At 45.5% G+C, this 18094-nt stretch overlaps 1 protein-coding gene across 1 annotated transcript in view; it reads left to right on the forward strand.

Moving 5' to 3' along the window:
- The first annotated feature begins 372 nt into the window (after positions 1–372).
- The window catches only part of glb1l (galactosidase, beta 1-like), a 58371-nt gene continuing 40649 nt past the window's right edge, over positions 373–18094 (forward strand). Inside the window, exons 1-3 of the mRNA XM_046295403.1 lie at positions 373–549; positions 10424–10593; positions 16394–16544. Coding sequence (XP_046151359.1) covers positions 487–549; positions 10424–10593; positions 16394–16544 — 384 coding nt within the window. The 5' untranslated portion in view covers positions 373–486. The remainder of the gene's footprint in view (positions 550–10423; positions 10594–16393; positions 16545–18094) is intronic.

The raw sequence follows: 18094 nt of genomic DNA on the forward strand, positions 1-18094 counted from the left end.
TATAGAGGCATGCTATAGGCCTGCAATAGAGGCATGCTATTAGCCTGCTATAGAGGCATGCTATAGGCCTGCTATAGAGGCATGCTATAGGCCTGCTATAGAGCCTAAAAATAGTGTAGAACAATGTAGGTTATTATTTAGGTTACTGTTAAATCAATGTATGAAAAATATCTGTGAAATGTAATTAATTATATACAATAAAAATGTAATCCTAATCCATCGGAATTTCAATGAATATTTTCATCGTCAGGTGAGTAGACATGCTGGATTTATAACGTGGTAAAGTATGCCACCGGAGAAGGAGCGGGCGGTGTTTAGGACCCAGCAGAGAGGCAAAGCAATGTGAACATCACATGATAGTGATTTTGGGAGCGGGGACGACTCACGATGCTTGTTTCTCTGGTGTAACGTTTCAAGTGATATAGAAAGTAGGCTAAACCAGGCAAATGGCAAGTTTATATTGTATTTAAATCCACACAGGAAACAATGTATACGAAGACTGTTTTCTCTCTACTCTACTTTGCCTTTTTAGCCGCGAATAGAACTGTGGTAAGTTTGATTCTGTATCTATTATTTCATATTAAATACTACTTCCTCTGTCTACCAGGTGATTATACCAGTTGACTGGATCAGCTCTATCGCCACTCATATTTGCAACTTGTCTATTTTCTTTTAGGGTATAATATAGTAAATACATACATTATATTGACATGATATTGTTATAATCAAGTATAAAGTTACATGGATAAAATCGGACCTTGGAAATGAAAATGCATAGCCCTCCATTCAGAAAATTATATTTGAACTAAACACTCGAACGCGTGAAAGAAAAAAAAAGTGACGCTCCACTAAACCCATAATAATAATAATAATAATAATAATTTAAACAAAGTGGATAACAGAGAAACTTCCTACCATTTACCATCACGTCGAGCCTTAAATATGCAGTTTTAGAAGCTGTTCTTCGTCCTGTCAGCATTACATGGCAATGCAGGGTTGTTGACAGCGCTCTGGGCCAGATGGTTGTGGGTTCACAGACCACCGTGGACAGGAGTAGGGCTGGAAAGATCTCATGTATAGTAAAAACATGGTATGAATCGATCATCTTATCTGCAGGTACGAGGAAGAAAAATAGCCTTTTATAAACATTTCATGCAATTCTACGTTATTTTACATATTCGCAGAAGTGGTGGTTCTAGCTCATAAGGCTCCCTTCAGTCCCCCCCCCCCTAAAGACAAATAGAAACAAATGTGTTGATTTGTCACTCGAGCATCAATACATTACCCATCCCCCAACACTGTCCACCAAGAGTCAAGACTACATTACCCATCCCTCAACACTGTCCACCAAGAGTCAAGACTACATTACCCATGCCCCAACACTGTCCACCAAGAGTCAAGACTACATTACCCATCCCCCAACACTGTCCACCAAGAGTCAAGACTACATTACCCATCCCCCAACACTGTCCACCAAGAGTCAAGACTACATTACCCATCCCCCAACACTGTCCACCAAGAGTCAAGACTACATTACCCATCCCCCAACACTGTCCACCAAGAGTCAAGACTACATTACCCATGCCCCAACACTGTCCACCAAGAGTCAAGACTACATTACCCATCCCCCAACACTGTCAACCAAGAGTCAAGACTACATTACCCATCCCTCAACACTGTCCACCAAGAGTCAAGACTACATTACCCATCCCCCAACACTGTCCACCAAGAGTCAAGACTACATTACCCATCCCCCAACACTGTCCACCAAGAGTCAAGACTACATTACCCATCCCCCAACACTGTCCACCAAGAGTCAAGACTACATTACCCATCCCCCAACACTGTCCACTAAGACTACATTACCCATCCCCCAACACTGTCAACCAAGAGTCAAGACTACATTACCCATCCCCCAACACTGTCAACCAAGAGTCAAGACTACATTACCCATCCCCCAACACTGTCCACCAAGAGTCAAGACTACATTACCCATCCCCCAACACTGTCCACCAAGAGTCAAGACTACATTACCCATCCCCCAACACTGTCAACCAAGAGTCAAGACTACATTACCCGTCCCCCAACACTGTCAACCAAGAGTCAAAACTACATTACCCGTCCCCCAACACTGTCCACCAAGAGTCAAGACTACATTACCCATCCCCCAACACTGTCCACCAAGAGTCAAGACTAAACCAATTCACCTTGGTGCTGTGCAGACTAGTTTTATATTATTTTTAGCCATTTCACACAAACCAGAAACTATATATTCACATTATTGTGAATTCATTTTTATAAATTTTTATTTAACCAGGTAGGCTAGTTGAGAACAAGTTCTCATTTACAACTGCGACCTGGCCAAGATAAAGCAAAGCAATTAGACACATACAACACAGAGTTACACACGGAATAAACAAACACACAGAGTTACACATGGAATAAACAAAACAGAATCAATAACACAATAGAAAAATATATATACAGTGTGTGTAAATGGCATGAGGAGGTAAGGCAATAATAGGCAGTAGTAGTGAATGAATTACAATTTAGTAAATTAACACTGGAGTGATAGATGTGCAGATGATGTGCAAGTAGAAATACTGGTGTGCAAAAGAGTAAATAAAAACAATAAGGGGATGAGGTAGTTGGATGGGCTATTTACAGATGGGCTGTGTACAGGTGCAGCGATCAGTGAGCTGCTCTGACAGCTGGTGCTTAAAGTTAGTGAGGGAGATAAGTGTCCAACTTAAGTTGATTTTTGCAATTCGTTCCAGTCATTGGCAGCAGAGAACTGGAAGGAAAGGTGGCCAAAGGGGGTGTTGGCTTTGGGGATGACCAGTGAGATACACCTGCTGGAGCGCGTGCTACGGATGGGTGTTGCCATCGTGACCAGTGAACTGAGATAAGGCGGAGCTTTACCTAGCAAAGACTTATCGATGACCTGGAGCCAGTGGGTTTGGCGATGAATATGTAGCGAGGGCCAGCCAACGAGAGCATACAGTTTGCAGTGGTGGATGGTATATGGTGCTTTGGTGACAAAATGGATGGCACTGTGATAGACTGCATCCAATTTGCTGAGTAGAGTGTTGGAGGCTATTTTGTAAATTACATCGCCGAAATCGAGGATCGGTAGGATCGTCAGTTTTACGAGGGTATGTTTGGCAGCATGAGTGAAGGATGCTATGTTGCGAGGTAGGAAGCCGATTCTAGATTTAATTTTGGATTGGAGATGCTTAATGTGAGTCTGAAAGGAGAGTTTACAGTCTAACCAGACACCCATGTATTTGTAGTTGTCCACGTATTCTAAGTCAGAACCGTCCAGAGTAGTGATGCTGGACGGTCGAGCAGGTGGGGCTGCGATTGGTTGAAGAGCAGGCATTTAGTTTTACTTGCGTTTAAGAGCAGTTGGAGGCCACGGAAGGAGTGTTGTATGGCATTGAAGCTCGTCTGGGGGAAAGGTGTTCATCATATTTCTCCAATACCAAATCCGTGTCTTCTTTGCAACTAAACTGTTCCTGTTTGCAAATGATTCAATATGAGACTTTATTTGCAATCTGATGGTACTTTCAAAAGGTAGGCCTACCTTTCAACCCCAGACAGAGTAGGCCCTACCTTTCCACCCCAGACAGAGTAGGCCCTACCTTTCCACCCCAGACAGAGTAGTCCTACCTTTCCACCCCAGACAGAGTAGGACCTACCTTTCCACCCCAGACAGAGTAGGGCCTACCTTTCCACCCCAGACAGAGTAGGACCTACCTTTCCACCCCAGACAGAGTAGGCCTACCTTTCCACCCCAGACAGAGTAGGACCTACCTTTCCACCCCAGACAGAGTAGGCCTACCTTTCCAACCCCCTACCTTTCCACCCCAGACAGAGTAGGACCTACCTTTCCACCCCAGACAGAGTAGGCCTACCTTTCCACCCCAGACAGAGTAGGCCTACCTTTCCACCCCCCTACCTTTCCACCCCAGACAGAGTAGGACCTACCTTTCCACCCCAGACAGAGTAGGACCTACCTTTCCACCCCAGACAGAGTAGGCCTACCTTTCCACCCCAGACCGAGTAGGACCTACCTTTCCACCCCAGACAGAGTAGGACCTACCTTTCCACCCCAGACAGCCCCTAGGCCTACCTTTCCACCCCAGACAGCCCCTAGGGCCTACCTTTCCACCCCAGACAGAGTAGGGCCTACCTTTCCACCCCAGACAGAGTAGGGCCTACCTTTCCACCCCAGACAGAGTAGTCCTACCTTTCCACCCCAGACAGAGTAGGGCCTACCTTTCCACCCCCCCTACCTTTCCACCCCAGACAGAGTAGTCCTACCTTTACACCCCAGACAGAGTAGGGCCTACCTTTCCACCCCAGACAGAGAAGTCCTACCTTTCCACCCCAGACAGAGAAGTCCTACCTTTCCACCCCAGACATGCCCCTGCCTACCTTTCCACCCCAGACATGCCCCTGCCTACCTTTCCACCCCAGACAGAGTAGTCCTACCTTTCCATCCCAGACAGAGTAGGGCCTACCTTTCCACCCCAGACAGAGTAGGGCCTACCTTTCCACCCCAGACACAGTAGGGCCTACCTTTCCACCCCAGACAGAGTAGGGCCTACCTTTTTACCTTTCCACCCCAGACAGAGTAGGACCTACCTTTCCACCCCAGACAGAGTAGGCCTACCTTTCCACCCCAGACAGAGTAGGCCTACCTTTCCTCCCCAGACAGAGTAGTCCTACCTTTCCACCCCAGACAGAGTAGGGTCTACCTTTCCACCCCAGACAGAGTGGGCCCTACCTTTCCACCCCAGACAGAGTAGGCCTACCTTTCCACCCCCTACCTTTCCACCCCAGACAGAGTAGGCCTACCTTTCCTCCCCAGACAGAGTAGTCCTACCTTTCCACCCCAGACAGAGTAGGGTCTACCTTTCCACCCCAGACAAAGTGGGCCCTACCTTTCCACCCCAGACAGAGTAGGCCCTACCTTTCCACCCCCTACCTTTCCACCCCAGACAGAGTAGTCCTACCTTGCCACCCCAGACAGAGTAGGGCCTACCTTTCCACCCCAGACAGAGTAGGGCCTACCTTTCCACCCCAGACAGAGTAGGGCCTACCTTTCCACCCCAGACAAAGTAGGGCCTACCTTTCCACCCCAGACAAAGTAGGGCCTCCCTTTCCACCCCAGACAAAGTAGGGCCTACCTTTCCACCCCAGACAGAGTAGGGCCTACCTTTCCATCCCAGACAGAGTAGTCCTACCTTTCCACCCCAGACAGAGTAGGGCCTACCTTTCCACCCCCCTACCTTTCCACCCCAGACAGAGTAGTCCTACCTTTACACCCCAGACAGAGTAGGGCCACCTAATTTTCCACCCCAGACAGAGTAGGGCCTACCTTTCCGGGACCCCCAGACAGAAGTATGGGCCATCCCTTTCACCCCAGACAAAGTGCTAAAGGGCATATATTATTATTATATTAATTTCACCCCAAGACAGAGTAGGGCCTATATTTCCAGGAATCCCAGACAGTATGTTCAGGTGTTTTACCAATTTCCCCCCCTAGATACCTTTCCACCCCAGACAGACTAAACCCTACCTTTCCACCCCAGACAGAGTACACAATACTCCTACCTTTCCACCCCAGACAGAGTACACAATACTTTAAACCCCCCTAGACCTTTACACCCCAGACAGACACAGGGCCTAAACCCTTTCCACCCCAGACAGATAGTCCTAAACCTTTACCCCCCAGACAGACTAGATACCTACTTTCCACCCCAGATACACATACTAAAGGGCCTAGACTAGATTCCACCCCAGACAGACTAAGGCCTCCCTTCCACCCCAGACACAGTAGTCCTACCCCTTTCCACCCCAGACAGATAGGCCTACCTACTAAACCCACCCCAGACAGATAGGACCTACCCTCCCCTAGATTCCACCCCAGACAGAGTAGGACCTAAACCTCGACTAGATACACAATACTAAACCCCAGACAGATAGGCCTACCTTCCCTAAACCCCCAGACAGAGTAGGGCCTAAACCCTCCCTAGACCCCAGACAGAAACCCTCCCCGAAGACAGATACAAAATACTAAATGTAGATAACAATACTAAACCCTTTCCTGGTTGATAAAACCCTTCGAACAAGCCATACTAAATTTCAGTTTGTGACAAGACAAGTGTAAACAACGGTGAAATATATTTTCAGGAACCCCCATAGTATGTACACAGGTGTTTTACACAATACTAAACCCTCCCCTAGATACACAATACTAAACCCTCCCCTACACTAGATACACAATACTAAACCCTCCCCTAAATACACAATACTAAACCCCCCTAGACTAGATACACAATACTAAACCCTCCCCTAGATACACAATACTAAACCCTCCCCTAGACTAGATACACAATACTAAACCCTCCCTAGATACACAATACTAAACCCCCTAGATACACTAGATACACAATACTAAACCCTCCCCTAGATACACAATACTAAACCCTCCCCTAGACTAGATACACAATACTAAACCCTCTCCTAGATACACAATACTAAACCCTCCCCTAGATACACAATACTAACCCTCGACTAGATACACAATACTAAACCCTCGCCTAGATACACAATATTAAACCCTCCCCTAGACTAGATACACAATACTAAACCCTACCCTAGATACACAATACTAAACCCTCCTCTAGATACACAATACTAAACCCTCCCCTAGATACACAATACTAAACCCTCCCCTAGATACACAATACTAAACCCTCCCCTAGACTAGATACACAATACTAAACCCTCGACTAGATACACAATACTAAACCCTCCCCTAGACTAGATACACAATACTAAACCCTCCCCTAGATACACAATACTAAACCCTCCCCTAGACTAGATACACAATACTAAACCCTCCCCTAGATACACAATACTAAACCCTCCCCTAGACTAGATACACAATACTAAACCCTCCCCTAGATACACAATACTAAACCCTCCCTAGACTAGATACACAATACTAAACCCTCCCCTAGATACACAATACTAAACCCTCTCCTAGATACACAATACTAAACCCTCTCCTAGATACACAATACTAAACCCTCCCCTAGATACACAATACTAAACCCTCCCTGGACTAGATACACAATACTAAACCCTCCCCTAGACTAGATACACAATACTAAACCCTCCCCTAGACTAGATACACAATACTAAACCCTCCCCTAGATACACAATACTAAACCCTCCCTAGATACACAATACTAAACCCTCCCCTAGATACACAATACTAAACCCTCCCCTAGATACACAATACTAAACCCTAGACTAGATACACAATACTAAACCCTCCCCTAGATACACAATACTAAACCCTAAACCCCCTAGACTAGATACACAATACTAAACCCTCCCTAGATACACAATACTAAACCCTCCCCTAGACTAGATACACAATACTAAACCCTCCCCTAGATACACAATACTAAACCCTCCCTAGATACACAATACTAAACCCTCCCCTAGATACACAATACTAAACCCTCCCTAGATTGACTGAAATTGAAAAATACTAAACCCTCCCCTAGATTTTAAACCCTCCAGGTACCATTCCATCTTTACTGATGGTTTTGTATACCTGCAGTTCTCAGTGGGCGCTAAACGTCTCCCTGGATACACAATGGCCTTGATGTCCCCCTAGCATAAAACATTCTAAAGCTGATTGACTAGAACACAATACTAAACATCCCTAGATACTAGCATTCCTAGGCATTAGCAACTCTAACATGTTGGTGGAAAATGGAGCTGAGATTGACCAATATGCCTTTCAGAAAGTCAAACCTTAGATACACAAAAAAAGAAGGAAACAATACTAAACCCTCCCCTAGATACCAAAAGGAACTACCTAGACTAGCAACCCAGGCTTTGATAGGAATATATTACTGTCATGATAAATCCATAACAACAGTACTAAACTACCTGGCAACCCAGGCTTTGATACACAATATATTACTGTCATGATAAATCCATAACAACAGTAGGAACTACCTAGGCTAAACCCAGGCTTTAGGAACACAATACTAAACCCTCCCTTTGATAGGAATATATTACTGTCATGATAAATCCATAACAATACTAAACTACCTGGCAACCCAGGCTTTAGGAACTACCTACTAAACCCAGGCTTTGATAGGAATATAAACCCTGTCATGATAAATCCAAACACCTAGTAGGAACTACTAAACCCCAGGCTTTGATAGGAATATATTACTAGTCATGATAAATCCATAACAACAGTAGGAACTCACCTGGCAACCCAGGCTTTGATCAGAATATATTACTGTCATGATAAATCCATAACTCCCAGTAGGATAACTACCTGGCAACCCAGGCTTTAGGAACTACTGGCAACCCAGGCTTTGATAGGAATATATTACTGTCATGATAAATCCATAACAACAGTAGGAACTACCTGGCAACCCAGGCTTTGATAGGAATATATTACTGTCATGATAAATCCATAACAACATTAGGAACTGATTGGCAACCCAGGCTTTAGGAACTACCTGGCAACCTAACATGCTTTGGAAAATGGAGCTGAGATTGACCAATATGCCTTTCATGATAAACCATAAAGGTTACGAGGTCCAAAAGGAACTACCTGGCAACCCAGGCTTTGATAGGAATATATTACTGTCATGATAAATCCATAACAACAGTAGGAACTACCTGGCAACCCAGGCTTTGATAGGAATATATTACTGTCATGATAAATCCATAACAACAGTAGGAACTACCTGGCAACCCAGGCTTTGATAGGAATATATTACTGTCATGATAAATCCATAACAACAGTAGGAACTACCTGGCAACCCAGGCTTTGGGAACTACCTGGCAACCCAGGCTTTAGGAACTACCTGGCAACCCACTTTGATAGGAATATATTACTGTCACAGTAGGAACTACCTGGCAACCCAGGCTTTGATAGGAATATATTACTGTCATGATAAATCCATAACAACAGTAGGAACTACCTGGCAACCCAGGCTTTGATAGGAATATATTACTGTCATGATAAATCCATAACAACAGTAGGAACTACCTGGCAACCCAGGCTTTAGGAACTACCTGGCAACTACCTGGCAACCCCAGGCTTTGATAGGAATATATTACTGTCATGATAAATCCATAACAACAGTAGGAACTACCTGGCAACCCAGGCTTTGATAGGAATATATTACTGTCATGATAAATCCATAACAACAGTAGGAACTACCTGGCAACCCCTTTAGGAACTACCTGGCAACCCAGGCTTTGATAGGAATATATTACTGTCATGATAAATCCATAACAACAGTAGGAACTACCTGGCAACCCAGGCTTTGATAGGAATATATTACTGTCATGATAAATCCATAACAACAGTAGGAACTACCTGGCAACCCAGGCTTTGATAGGTCATGATAAATCCATAACAGTAGGAACTACCTGGCAACCCAGGCTTTGATAGGAATATATTACTGTCATGATAAATCCATAACAACAGTAGGAACTACCTGGCAACCCAGGCTTTGATAGGAATATATTACTGTCATGATAAATCCATAACAACAGTAGGAACTACCTGGCAACCAGGCTTTAGGAACTTTGGGAACTTTAGGAACTACCTGGCAACCCAGGCTTTGATAGGAATATATTACTGTCATGATAAATCCATAACAACAGTAGGAACTACCTGGCAACCCAGGCTTTGATAGGAATATATTACTGTCATGATAAATCCATAACAACAGTAGGAACTACCTGGCAACCCAGGCTTTGATAGGAATATATTACTGTCATGATAAATCCATAACAACAGTAGGAACTACCTGGCAACCCAGGCTTTGAGGAATATATTACTGGCATAACAACAGTAGGAACAGGCTTTAGGAACTACCTGGCAACCCAGGCTTTGATAGGAATATATTACTGTCATGATAAATCCATAACAACAGCTTTAGGAACTACCTGGCAACCCAGGCTTTGATAGGAATATATTACTGTCATGATAAATCCATAACAACAGTAGGAACTACCTGGCAACCCAGGCTTTGATAGGAATATATTACTGTCATGATAAATCCATAACAGTAGGAACTACCTGGCAACCCAGGCTTTAGGAACTACCTGGCAACCCAGGCTTTAGGAACTACCTGGCAACCCAGGCTTTGATAGGAATATATTACTGTAGCATGCAGGCCGAACAGCTGTCTGACAGAGGTCCTGGCTTTCTCACAGCTTTCCATACATTATTACTCATATCAAATATACCTTGAAATGATCTATGCCAGAGCCAGTTCTAGACCTTGATAAGAGCATATTCTTCATACACTATAAGCTTACTGTATATCACGGTATGACTCCTGTCTTCTGTTGTCAGGTTTCCGGGGCCCCTTCCTTCTCCATAGACTACAAGAACAACTGTTTCGAGAAAGATGGGAAGCCTTTCCAGTATGTCTCCGGCAGTATCCACTACTCCCGCATCCCTCACTACTACTGGAAAGACAGACTGCTCAAGATGTACATGGCTGGACTCAACGCTGTACAGATGTAAGTTCAACAGGAGACATAATGGGGAGAGATTATTATTATATAATTAAATGTATCACCTGAAGATTCCCCAATACAACAGCAGTAGGGTTGTACCTGTATCCCATGATTCTCATGGTCTGAGAGTCCTTTAGGTGCCTTTTGGCAAACTCCAAGCGGGCTGTCATGTGCCTTTTACTGAGGAGTGGCTTCCATCTGGTCACTCTATCATAAAGACCTGATTGATGGAGTGCTGCAGAGATGATTGTCCTTCTGGAAGGTTCTCCCATCTCCACAGAGGAACTCTGGAGTTCTGTCAGAGTGACCATCAGGTTCTTAGTCACCTCCCTGACCAAGTCCCTTCTCCCCCGATTGCTCAGTTTGGCCGGGCGGCCAGCTCTAGGAAGAGTCTTGGTGGTTCCAAACCTCTTCCATTGGAGAATGATGGAGGCCACTGTGTTCTTGGGGACCTTCAATGCTGCAGAAATGTTTTGGTAGCCTTCTCCAGATCTGTACCTCGACACAATCCTGTCTCTGAGCTCAACGGACAATTCCTTCGACCTCATGACTTGGCTTTTGCTCTGATATGCACTGTCAACTGTGGGACCTTTCTATAGACAGGTGTGTGCCTTTTTGATAGAGGAATTCTAAATTCCTTTAATGTTTTAATTGCCAATACCAATTAGCACTCATTTCTAATTCATTTAATGAGTTGTAAGTTCATTAATTATGCATGAAGTAGATTGAGACCAGTCTTAAAAGCCAGGTTAAAGAGCGTTTTAATTCCAGAGAGTACTAACCACATACACAGATTTCCACAGGTTATAAACTCAAAATGACATCATCAGTTTCGATAGCCCCGTTGTTTTTTTGTTTAGGTCCGGAGATGCTTTCTACTCCCCTCATAAACCAGACATTACAACCTGTCTAAAAGATACAGATTTCTCTCAACAATGGAATAAAACCCAAACATTCTTATCTTGTCTGAAAAGCTTTTTCTCCCCCTTGACCTTCCCAAGAGGCACAGACAATCAAATTAGTTCTGCTTACATTTTCAGTAACAGCTTAACCAATAACCTTTACTTTTCATATCATAACATAATAGTATTAGAATAAATGGTTTCTAATCATTAACGAATACATAATTGATCATCTAAACTATATTTTCCTCTATCACTTTTCCAAATCATGTCCAATCAATTAAATTCACCACAGGACACACTTAAGCTCAATTTCGAGTCTCATAGCAAAGGGTCGGAATACTTATGTAAATAAGGTATTTCTGTTTATTAATTAGCTTGACGAGGAAAAAAAGCTGTAACGTAAAAAGATGTGGAGTTGTCTGAATCCTTTCAGAATCTCCTTCCTGTCAGTAGTCACCAGTACTCTTCTCCTTCCTGTCAGATGTCACCAGTACTCTTCTCCTTCCTGTCAGTAGTCACCAGTACTCTTCTCCTTCTTGTCAGTAGTCACCAGTACTCTTCTCCTTCCTGTCAGTGATGTCACCAGTACTCTTCTCCTTCCTGTCAGTGATGTCACCAGTACTCTTCTCCTTCCTGTCAGTGATGTCACCAGTACTCTTCTCCTTCCTGTCAGTGATGTCACCAGTACTCTTCTCCTTCCTGTCAGTGATGTCACCAGTACTCTTCTCTTTCCTGTCAGTGATGTCACCAGTACTCTTCTCCTTCCTGTCAGTGATGTCACCAGTACTCTCCTCCTTCCTGTCAGTGATGTCACCAGTACTCTTCTCCTTCCTGTCAGTGATGTCACCAGTACTCTTCTCCTTCCTGTCAGTGATGTCACCAGTACTCTTCTCCTTCCTGTCAGTTGTCACCAGTACTCTTCTCCTTCCTGTCAGTGATGTCACCAGTACTCTTCTCCTTCCTGTCAGTTATGTCACCAATACTCTCCTCCTTCCTGTCAGTTATGTCACCAGTACTCTTCTCCTTCTTGTCAGTGATGTCACCAGTACTCTCCTCCTTCCTGTCAGTGATGTCACCAGTACTCTCCTCCTTCCTGTCAGTAGTCACCAGTACTCTTCTCCTTCCTGTCAGTAGTCACCAGTACTCTTCTCCTTCCTGTCAGTAGTCACCAGTACTCTTCTCCTTCCTGTCAGTGATGTCACCAGTACTCTTCTCCTTCCTGTCAGTGATGTCACCAGTACTCTTCTCCTTCCTGTCAGTAGTCACCAGTACTCTTCTCCTTCCTGTCAGTGATGTCACCAGTACTCTTCTCCTTCCTGTCAGTAGTCACCAGTACTCTTCTCCTTCCTGTCAGTGATGTCACCAGTACTCTTCTCCTTCCTGTCACTCTTCTCCTTCCTATGTCACCAGTACTCTTCTCCTTCCTGTCAGTAGTCACCAGTACTCTTCTCCTTCCTGTCAGTGATGTCACTCTTCTCCTTCCTGTCAGTGATGTCACCAGTACTCTTCTCCTTCCTGTCAGTGATGTCACCAGTACTCTTCTCCTTCCTGTCAGTGATGTCACCAGTACTCTTCTCCTTCCTGTCAGTAGTCACCAGTACTCTTCTCCTTCCTGTCAGTAGTCACCAGTACTCTTCTCCTTCCTGTCAGTATGTCACCAGTACTCTTCTCCTTCCTGTCAGTGATGTCACCAGTACTCTTCTCCTTCCTGTCAGTGATGTCACCAGTACTCTTCTCCTTCCTGTCAGTGATGTCACCAGTACTCTTCTCCTTCCTGTCAGTGATGTCACCAGTACTCTTCTCCTTCCTGTCAGTGATGTCACCAGTACTCTTCTCCTTCCTGTCAGTGATGTCACCAGTACTCTCCTCCTTCCTGTCAGTGATGTCACCAGTACTCTTCTCCTTCCTGTCAGTGATGTCACCAGTACTCTTCTCCTTCCTGTCAGTGATGTCACCAGTACTCTCCTCCTTCCTGTCAGTGATGTCACCAGTACTCTTCTCCTTCCTGTCAGTGATGTCACCAGTACTCTTCTCCTTCCTGTCAGTGATGTCACCAGTACTCTTCTCCTTCTTGTCAGTGATGTCACCAGTACTCTTCTCCTTCTTGTCAGTGATGTCACCAGTACTCTTCTCCTTCTTGTCAGTAGTCACCAGTACTCTTCTCCTTCCTGTCTGTCAGTACTCTTCCTTCCTGTCAGTGATGTCACCAGTACTCTTCTCCTTCCTGTCAGTGATGTCACCAGTACTCTTCTCCTTCCTGTCAGTGATGTCACCAGTACTCTTCTCCTTCCTGTCAGTGATGTCACCAGTACTCTTCTCCTTCTTGTCAGTGATGTCACCAGTACTCTTCTCCTTCCTGTCAGTGATGTCACCAGTACTCTTCTCCTTCCTGTCAGTGATGTCACCAGTACTCTTCTCCTTCCTGTCAGTGATGTCACCAGTACTCTTCTCCTTCCTGTCAGTGATGTCACCAGTACTCTTCTCCTTCCTGTCAGTGATGTCACCAGTACTCTTCTCCTTCCTGTCAGTAGTCACCAGTACTCTTCTCCTTCCTGTCAGTAGTCACCAGTACTCTTCTCCTTCCTGTCAGTAGTCACCAGTACTCTTCTCCTTCCTGTCAGTGATGTCACCAGTACTCTTCTCCTTCCTGTCAGTAGTCACCAGTACTCTTCTCCTTCCTGTCAGTAGTCACCAGTACTCTTCTCCTTCCTGTCAGTGATGTCACCAGTACTCTTCTCCTTCCTGTCAGTGATGTCACCAGTACTCTTCTCCTTCCTGTCAGTAGTCACCAGTACTCTTCTCCTTCCTGTCAGTAGTCACCAGTACTCTTCTCCTTCCTGTCAGTGATGTCACCAGTACTCTCCTCCTTCCTGTCAGTAGTCAGTACTCTCTCCTTCCTGTCAGTAGTCACCAGTACTCTCCTCCTTCCTGTCAGTAGTCACCAGTACTCTTCTCCTTCCTGTCAGTAGTCACCAGTACTCTTCTCCTTCCTGTCAGTAGTCACCAGTACTCTTCTCCTTCCTGTCAGTAGTCACCAGTACTCTTCTCCTTCCTGTCAGTGATGTCACCAGTACTCTTCTCCTTCCTGTCAGTAGTCACCAGTACTCTTCTCCTTCCTGTCAGTGATGTCACCAGTACTCTTCTCCTTCCTGTCAGTAGTCACCAGTACTCTTCTCCTTCCTGTCAGTAGTCACCAGTACTCTTCTCCTTCCTGTCAGTAGTCACCAGTACTCTTCTCCTTCCTGTCAGTGATGTCACCAGTACTCTTCTCCTTCCTGTCAGTGATGTCACCAGTACTCTTCTCCTTCCTGTCAGTGATGTCACCAGTACTCTTCTCCTTCCTGTCAGTGATGTCACCAGTACTCTTCTCCTTCCTGTCAGTGATGTCACCAGTACTCTTCTCCTTCCTGTCAGTGATGTCACCAGTACTCTTCTCCTTCCCAGTGATGTCAGTGATGTCACCAGTACTCTTCTCCTTCCTGTCAGTGATGTCACCAGTACTCTTCTCCTTCCTGTCAGTGATGTCACCAGTACTCTTCTCCTTCCTGTCAGTGATGTCACCAGTACTCTTCTCCTTCCTGTCAGTGATGTCACCAGTACTCTTCTCCTTCCTGTCAGTGATGTCACCAGTACTCTTCTCCTTCTTGTCAGTGATGTCACCAGTACTCTTCTCCTTCTTGTCAGTGATGTCACCAGTACTCTTCTCCTCCTTCAGTACTCTTCTCCTTCCTGTCAGTGATGTCACCAGTACTCTTCTCCTTCCTGTCAGTGATGTCACCAGTACTCTTCTCCTTCCTGTCAGTGATGTCACCAGTACTCTTCTCCTTCCTGTCAGTGATGTCACCAGTACTCTTCTCCTTCTTGTCAGTGATGTCACCAGTACTCTTCTCCTTCCTGTCAGTTGTCACCAGTACTCTTCTCCTTCCTGTCAGTGATGTCACCAGTACTCTTCTCCTTCCTGTCAGTGATGTCACCAGTACTCTTCTCCTTCCTGTCAGTGATGTCACCAGTACTCTTCTCCTTCTTGTCAGTGATGTCACCAGTACTCTTCTCCTTCTTGTCAGTGATGTCACCAGTACTCTTCTCCTTCTTGTCAGTGATGTCACCAGTACTCTCCTCCTTCCTGTCAGTGATGTCACCAGTACTCTCCTCCTTCCTGTCAGTGATGTCACCAGTACTCTTCTCCTTCCTGTCAGTGATGTCACCAGTACTCTTCTCCTTCCTGTCAGTAGTCACCAGTACTCTTCTCCTTCCTGTCAGTAGTCACCAGTACTCTTCTCCTTCCTGTCAGTAGTCACCAGTACTCTTCTCCTTCCTGTCAGTGATGTCACCAGTACTCTCCTCCTTCCTGTCAGTAGTCACCAGTACTCTTCTCCTTCCTGTCAGTAGTCACCAGTACTCTTCTCCTTCCTGTCAGTTGTCACCAGTACTCTTCTCCTTCTTGTCAGTGATGTCACCAGTACTCTTCTCCTTCCTGTCAGTGATGTCACCAGTACTCTTCTCCTTCCTGTCAGTAGTCACCAGTACTCTCCTCCTTCCTGTCAGTAGTCACCAGTACTCTTCTCCTTCCTGTCAGTGATGTCACCAGTACTCTCCTCCTTCCTGTCAGTAGTCACCAGTACTCTCCTCCTTCCTGTCAGTAGTCACCAGTACTCTCCTCCTTCCTGTCAGTAGTCACCAGTACTCTTCTCCTTCCTGTCAGTAGTCACCAGTACTCTTCTCCTTCCTGTCAGTTATGTCACCAGTACTCTTCTCCTTCCTGTCAGTGATGTCACCAGTACTCTTCTCCTTCCTGTCAGTGATGTCACCAGTACTCTTCTCCTTCCTGTCAGTGATGTCACCAGTACTCTTCTCCTTCCTGTCAGTGATGTCACCAGTACTCTTCTCCTTCCTGTCAGTTATGTTCCCTGGAACTTCCATGAGGAAAAGCGGGGTGTTTACAACTTCACTGGGGATCGAGACCTGGAGAACTTCCTGGATCTGGCCAATCAGACTGGCCTCCTGGTGATCCTCCGTCCCGGACCCTACATCTGTGCAGAGTGGGAGATGGTAAGCACTACAGTACATAGAGGTATCTTCCTGTCAGGGGAGACTGATGAGTGGAAGACAGGTTCATAGTAAGGAATGGACTCAAAGTGCTGAATTCAATCCGTTCCAGTCATTACTATGAGTCTAAGGGCTGAATTCAATCCGTTCCAGTCATTACTATGAGCCTAAGGGCTGAATTCAATCCGTTCCAGTCATTACTATGAGCCTAAGGGCTGAATTCAATCCGTTCCAGTCATTACTATGAGCCTAAGGGCTGAATTCAATCCGTTCCAGTCATTACTATGAGCCTAAGGGCTGAATTCAATCCGTTCCAGTCATTACTATGAGCCTAAGGGCTGAATTCAATCCGTTCCAGTCATTACTATGAGCCTAAGGGCTGAATTCAATCCGTTCCAGTCATTACTATGAGCCTAAGGGCTGAATTCAATCCGTTCCAGTCATTACTATGAGCCTAAGGGCTGAATTCAATCCGTTCCAGTCATTACTATGAGCCTAAGGGCTGAATTCAATCCGTTCCAGTCATTACTATGAGCCTAAGGGCTGAATTCAATCCGTTCCAGTCATTACTATGAGCCTAAGGGCTGAATTCAATCCGTTCCAGTCATTACTATGAGCCTAAGGGCTGAATTCAATCCGTTCCAGTCATTACTATGAGCCTAAGGGCTGAATTCAATCCGTTCCAGTCATTACTATGAGCCTAAGGGCTGAATTTATTCCGTTCCAGTCATTACTATGAGCCTAAGGGCTGAATTCAATCCGTTCCAGGCATTACTATGAGCCCGTCCTCCGATTTTAAAGGGCCACCATTACATTTGACATTTGGTCATAAAAGGAGACGCTCCTCTCCAGAGACAGTCAGACCCCCACTGCTTCCTTCACTATTGAGATTTGTTTCCTTGACCTGCACTTTGTTATAAGACTCTGGTCAAAGTCAGGCCTTTCAGCAACACGTTGGAAACTCACTACATCACATGGTGCGAGGCTGTAGTCTACTGGAAGTCCTATTCTCACCTGGGGGACTGTAGTCTACTGGAAGTCCTATTCTCACCTGGGGGACTGTAGTCTACTGGAAGTCCTATTCTCACCTGGGGGACTGAGGGATGGAAGTCCTATTCTCACCTGGGGGACTGAAGAGAGAGAGAGGGATGGAAGTCCTATTCTCACCTGGGGGACCGAAGAGAGAGAGAGGGATGGAAGTCCTATTCTCACCTGGGGGACTGTAGAGAGAGGGAGGGATGGAAGTCCTATTCTCACCTGGGGGACTGTAGAGAGAGAGGGAGGGATGGAAGTCCTATTCTCACCTGGGGGACTGTAGAGAGGGAGGGATGGAAGTCCTATTCTCACCTGGGGGACTGTAGAGAGAGAGGGAGGGATGGAAGTCCTATTCTCACCTGGGGGACTGTAGAGAGAGAGGGAGGGATGGAAGTCCTATTCTCACCTGGGGGACTGTAGAGAGAGAGGGATGGAAGTCCTATTCTCACCTGGGGTACTGTAGAGAGAGAGGGATGGAAGTCCTATTCTCACCTGGGGGACTGTAGTCTACTGGAAGT

This window comes from Oncorhynchus gorbuscha, linkage group LG01 (assembly GCF_021184085.1).
Source record: "Oncorhynchus gorbuscha isolate QuinsamMale2020 ecotype Even-year linkage group LG01, OgorEven_v1.0, whole genome shotgun sequence".
NCBI classification, from domain to species: domain Eukaryota; kingdom Metazoa; phylum Chordata; class Actinopteri; order Salmoniformes; family Salmonidae; genus Oncorhynchus; species Oncorhynchus gorbuscha.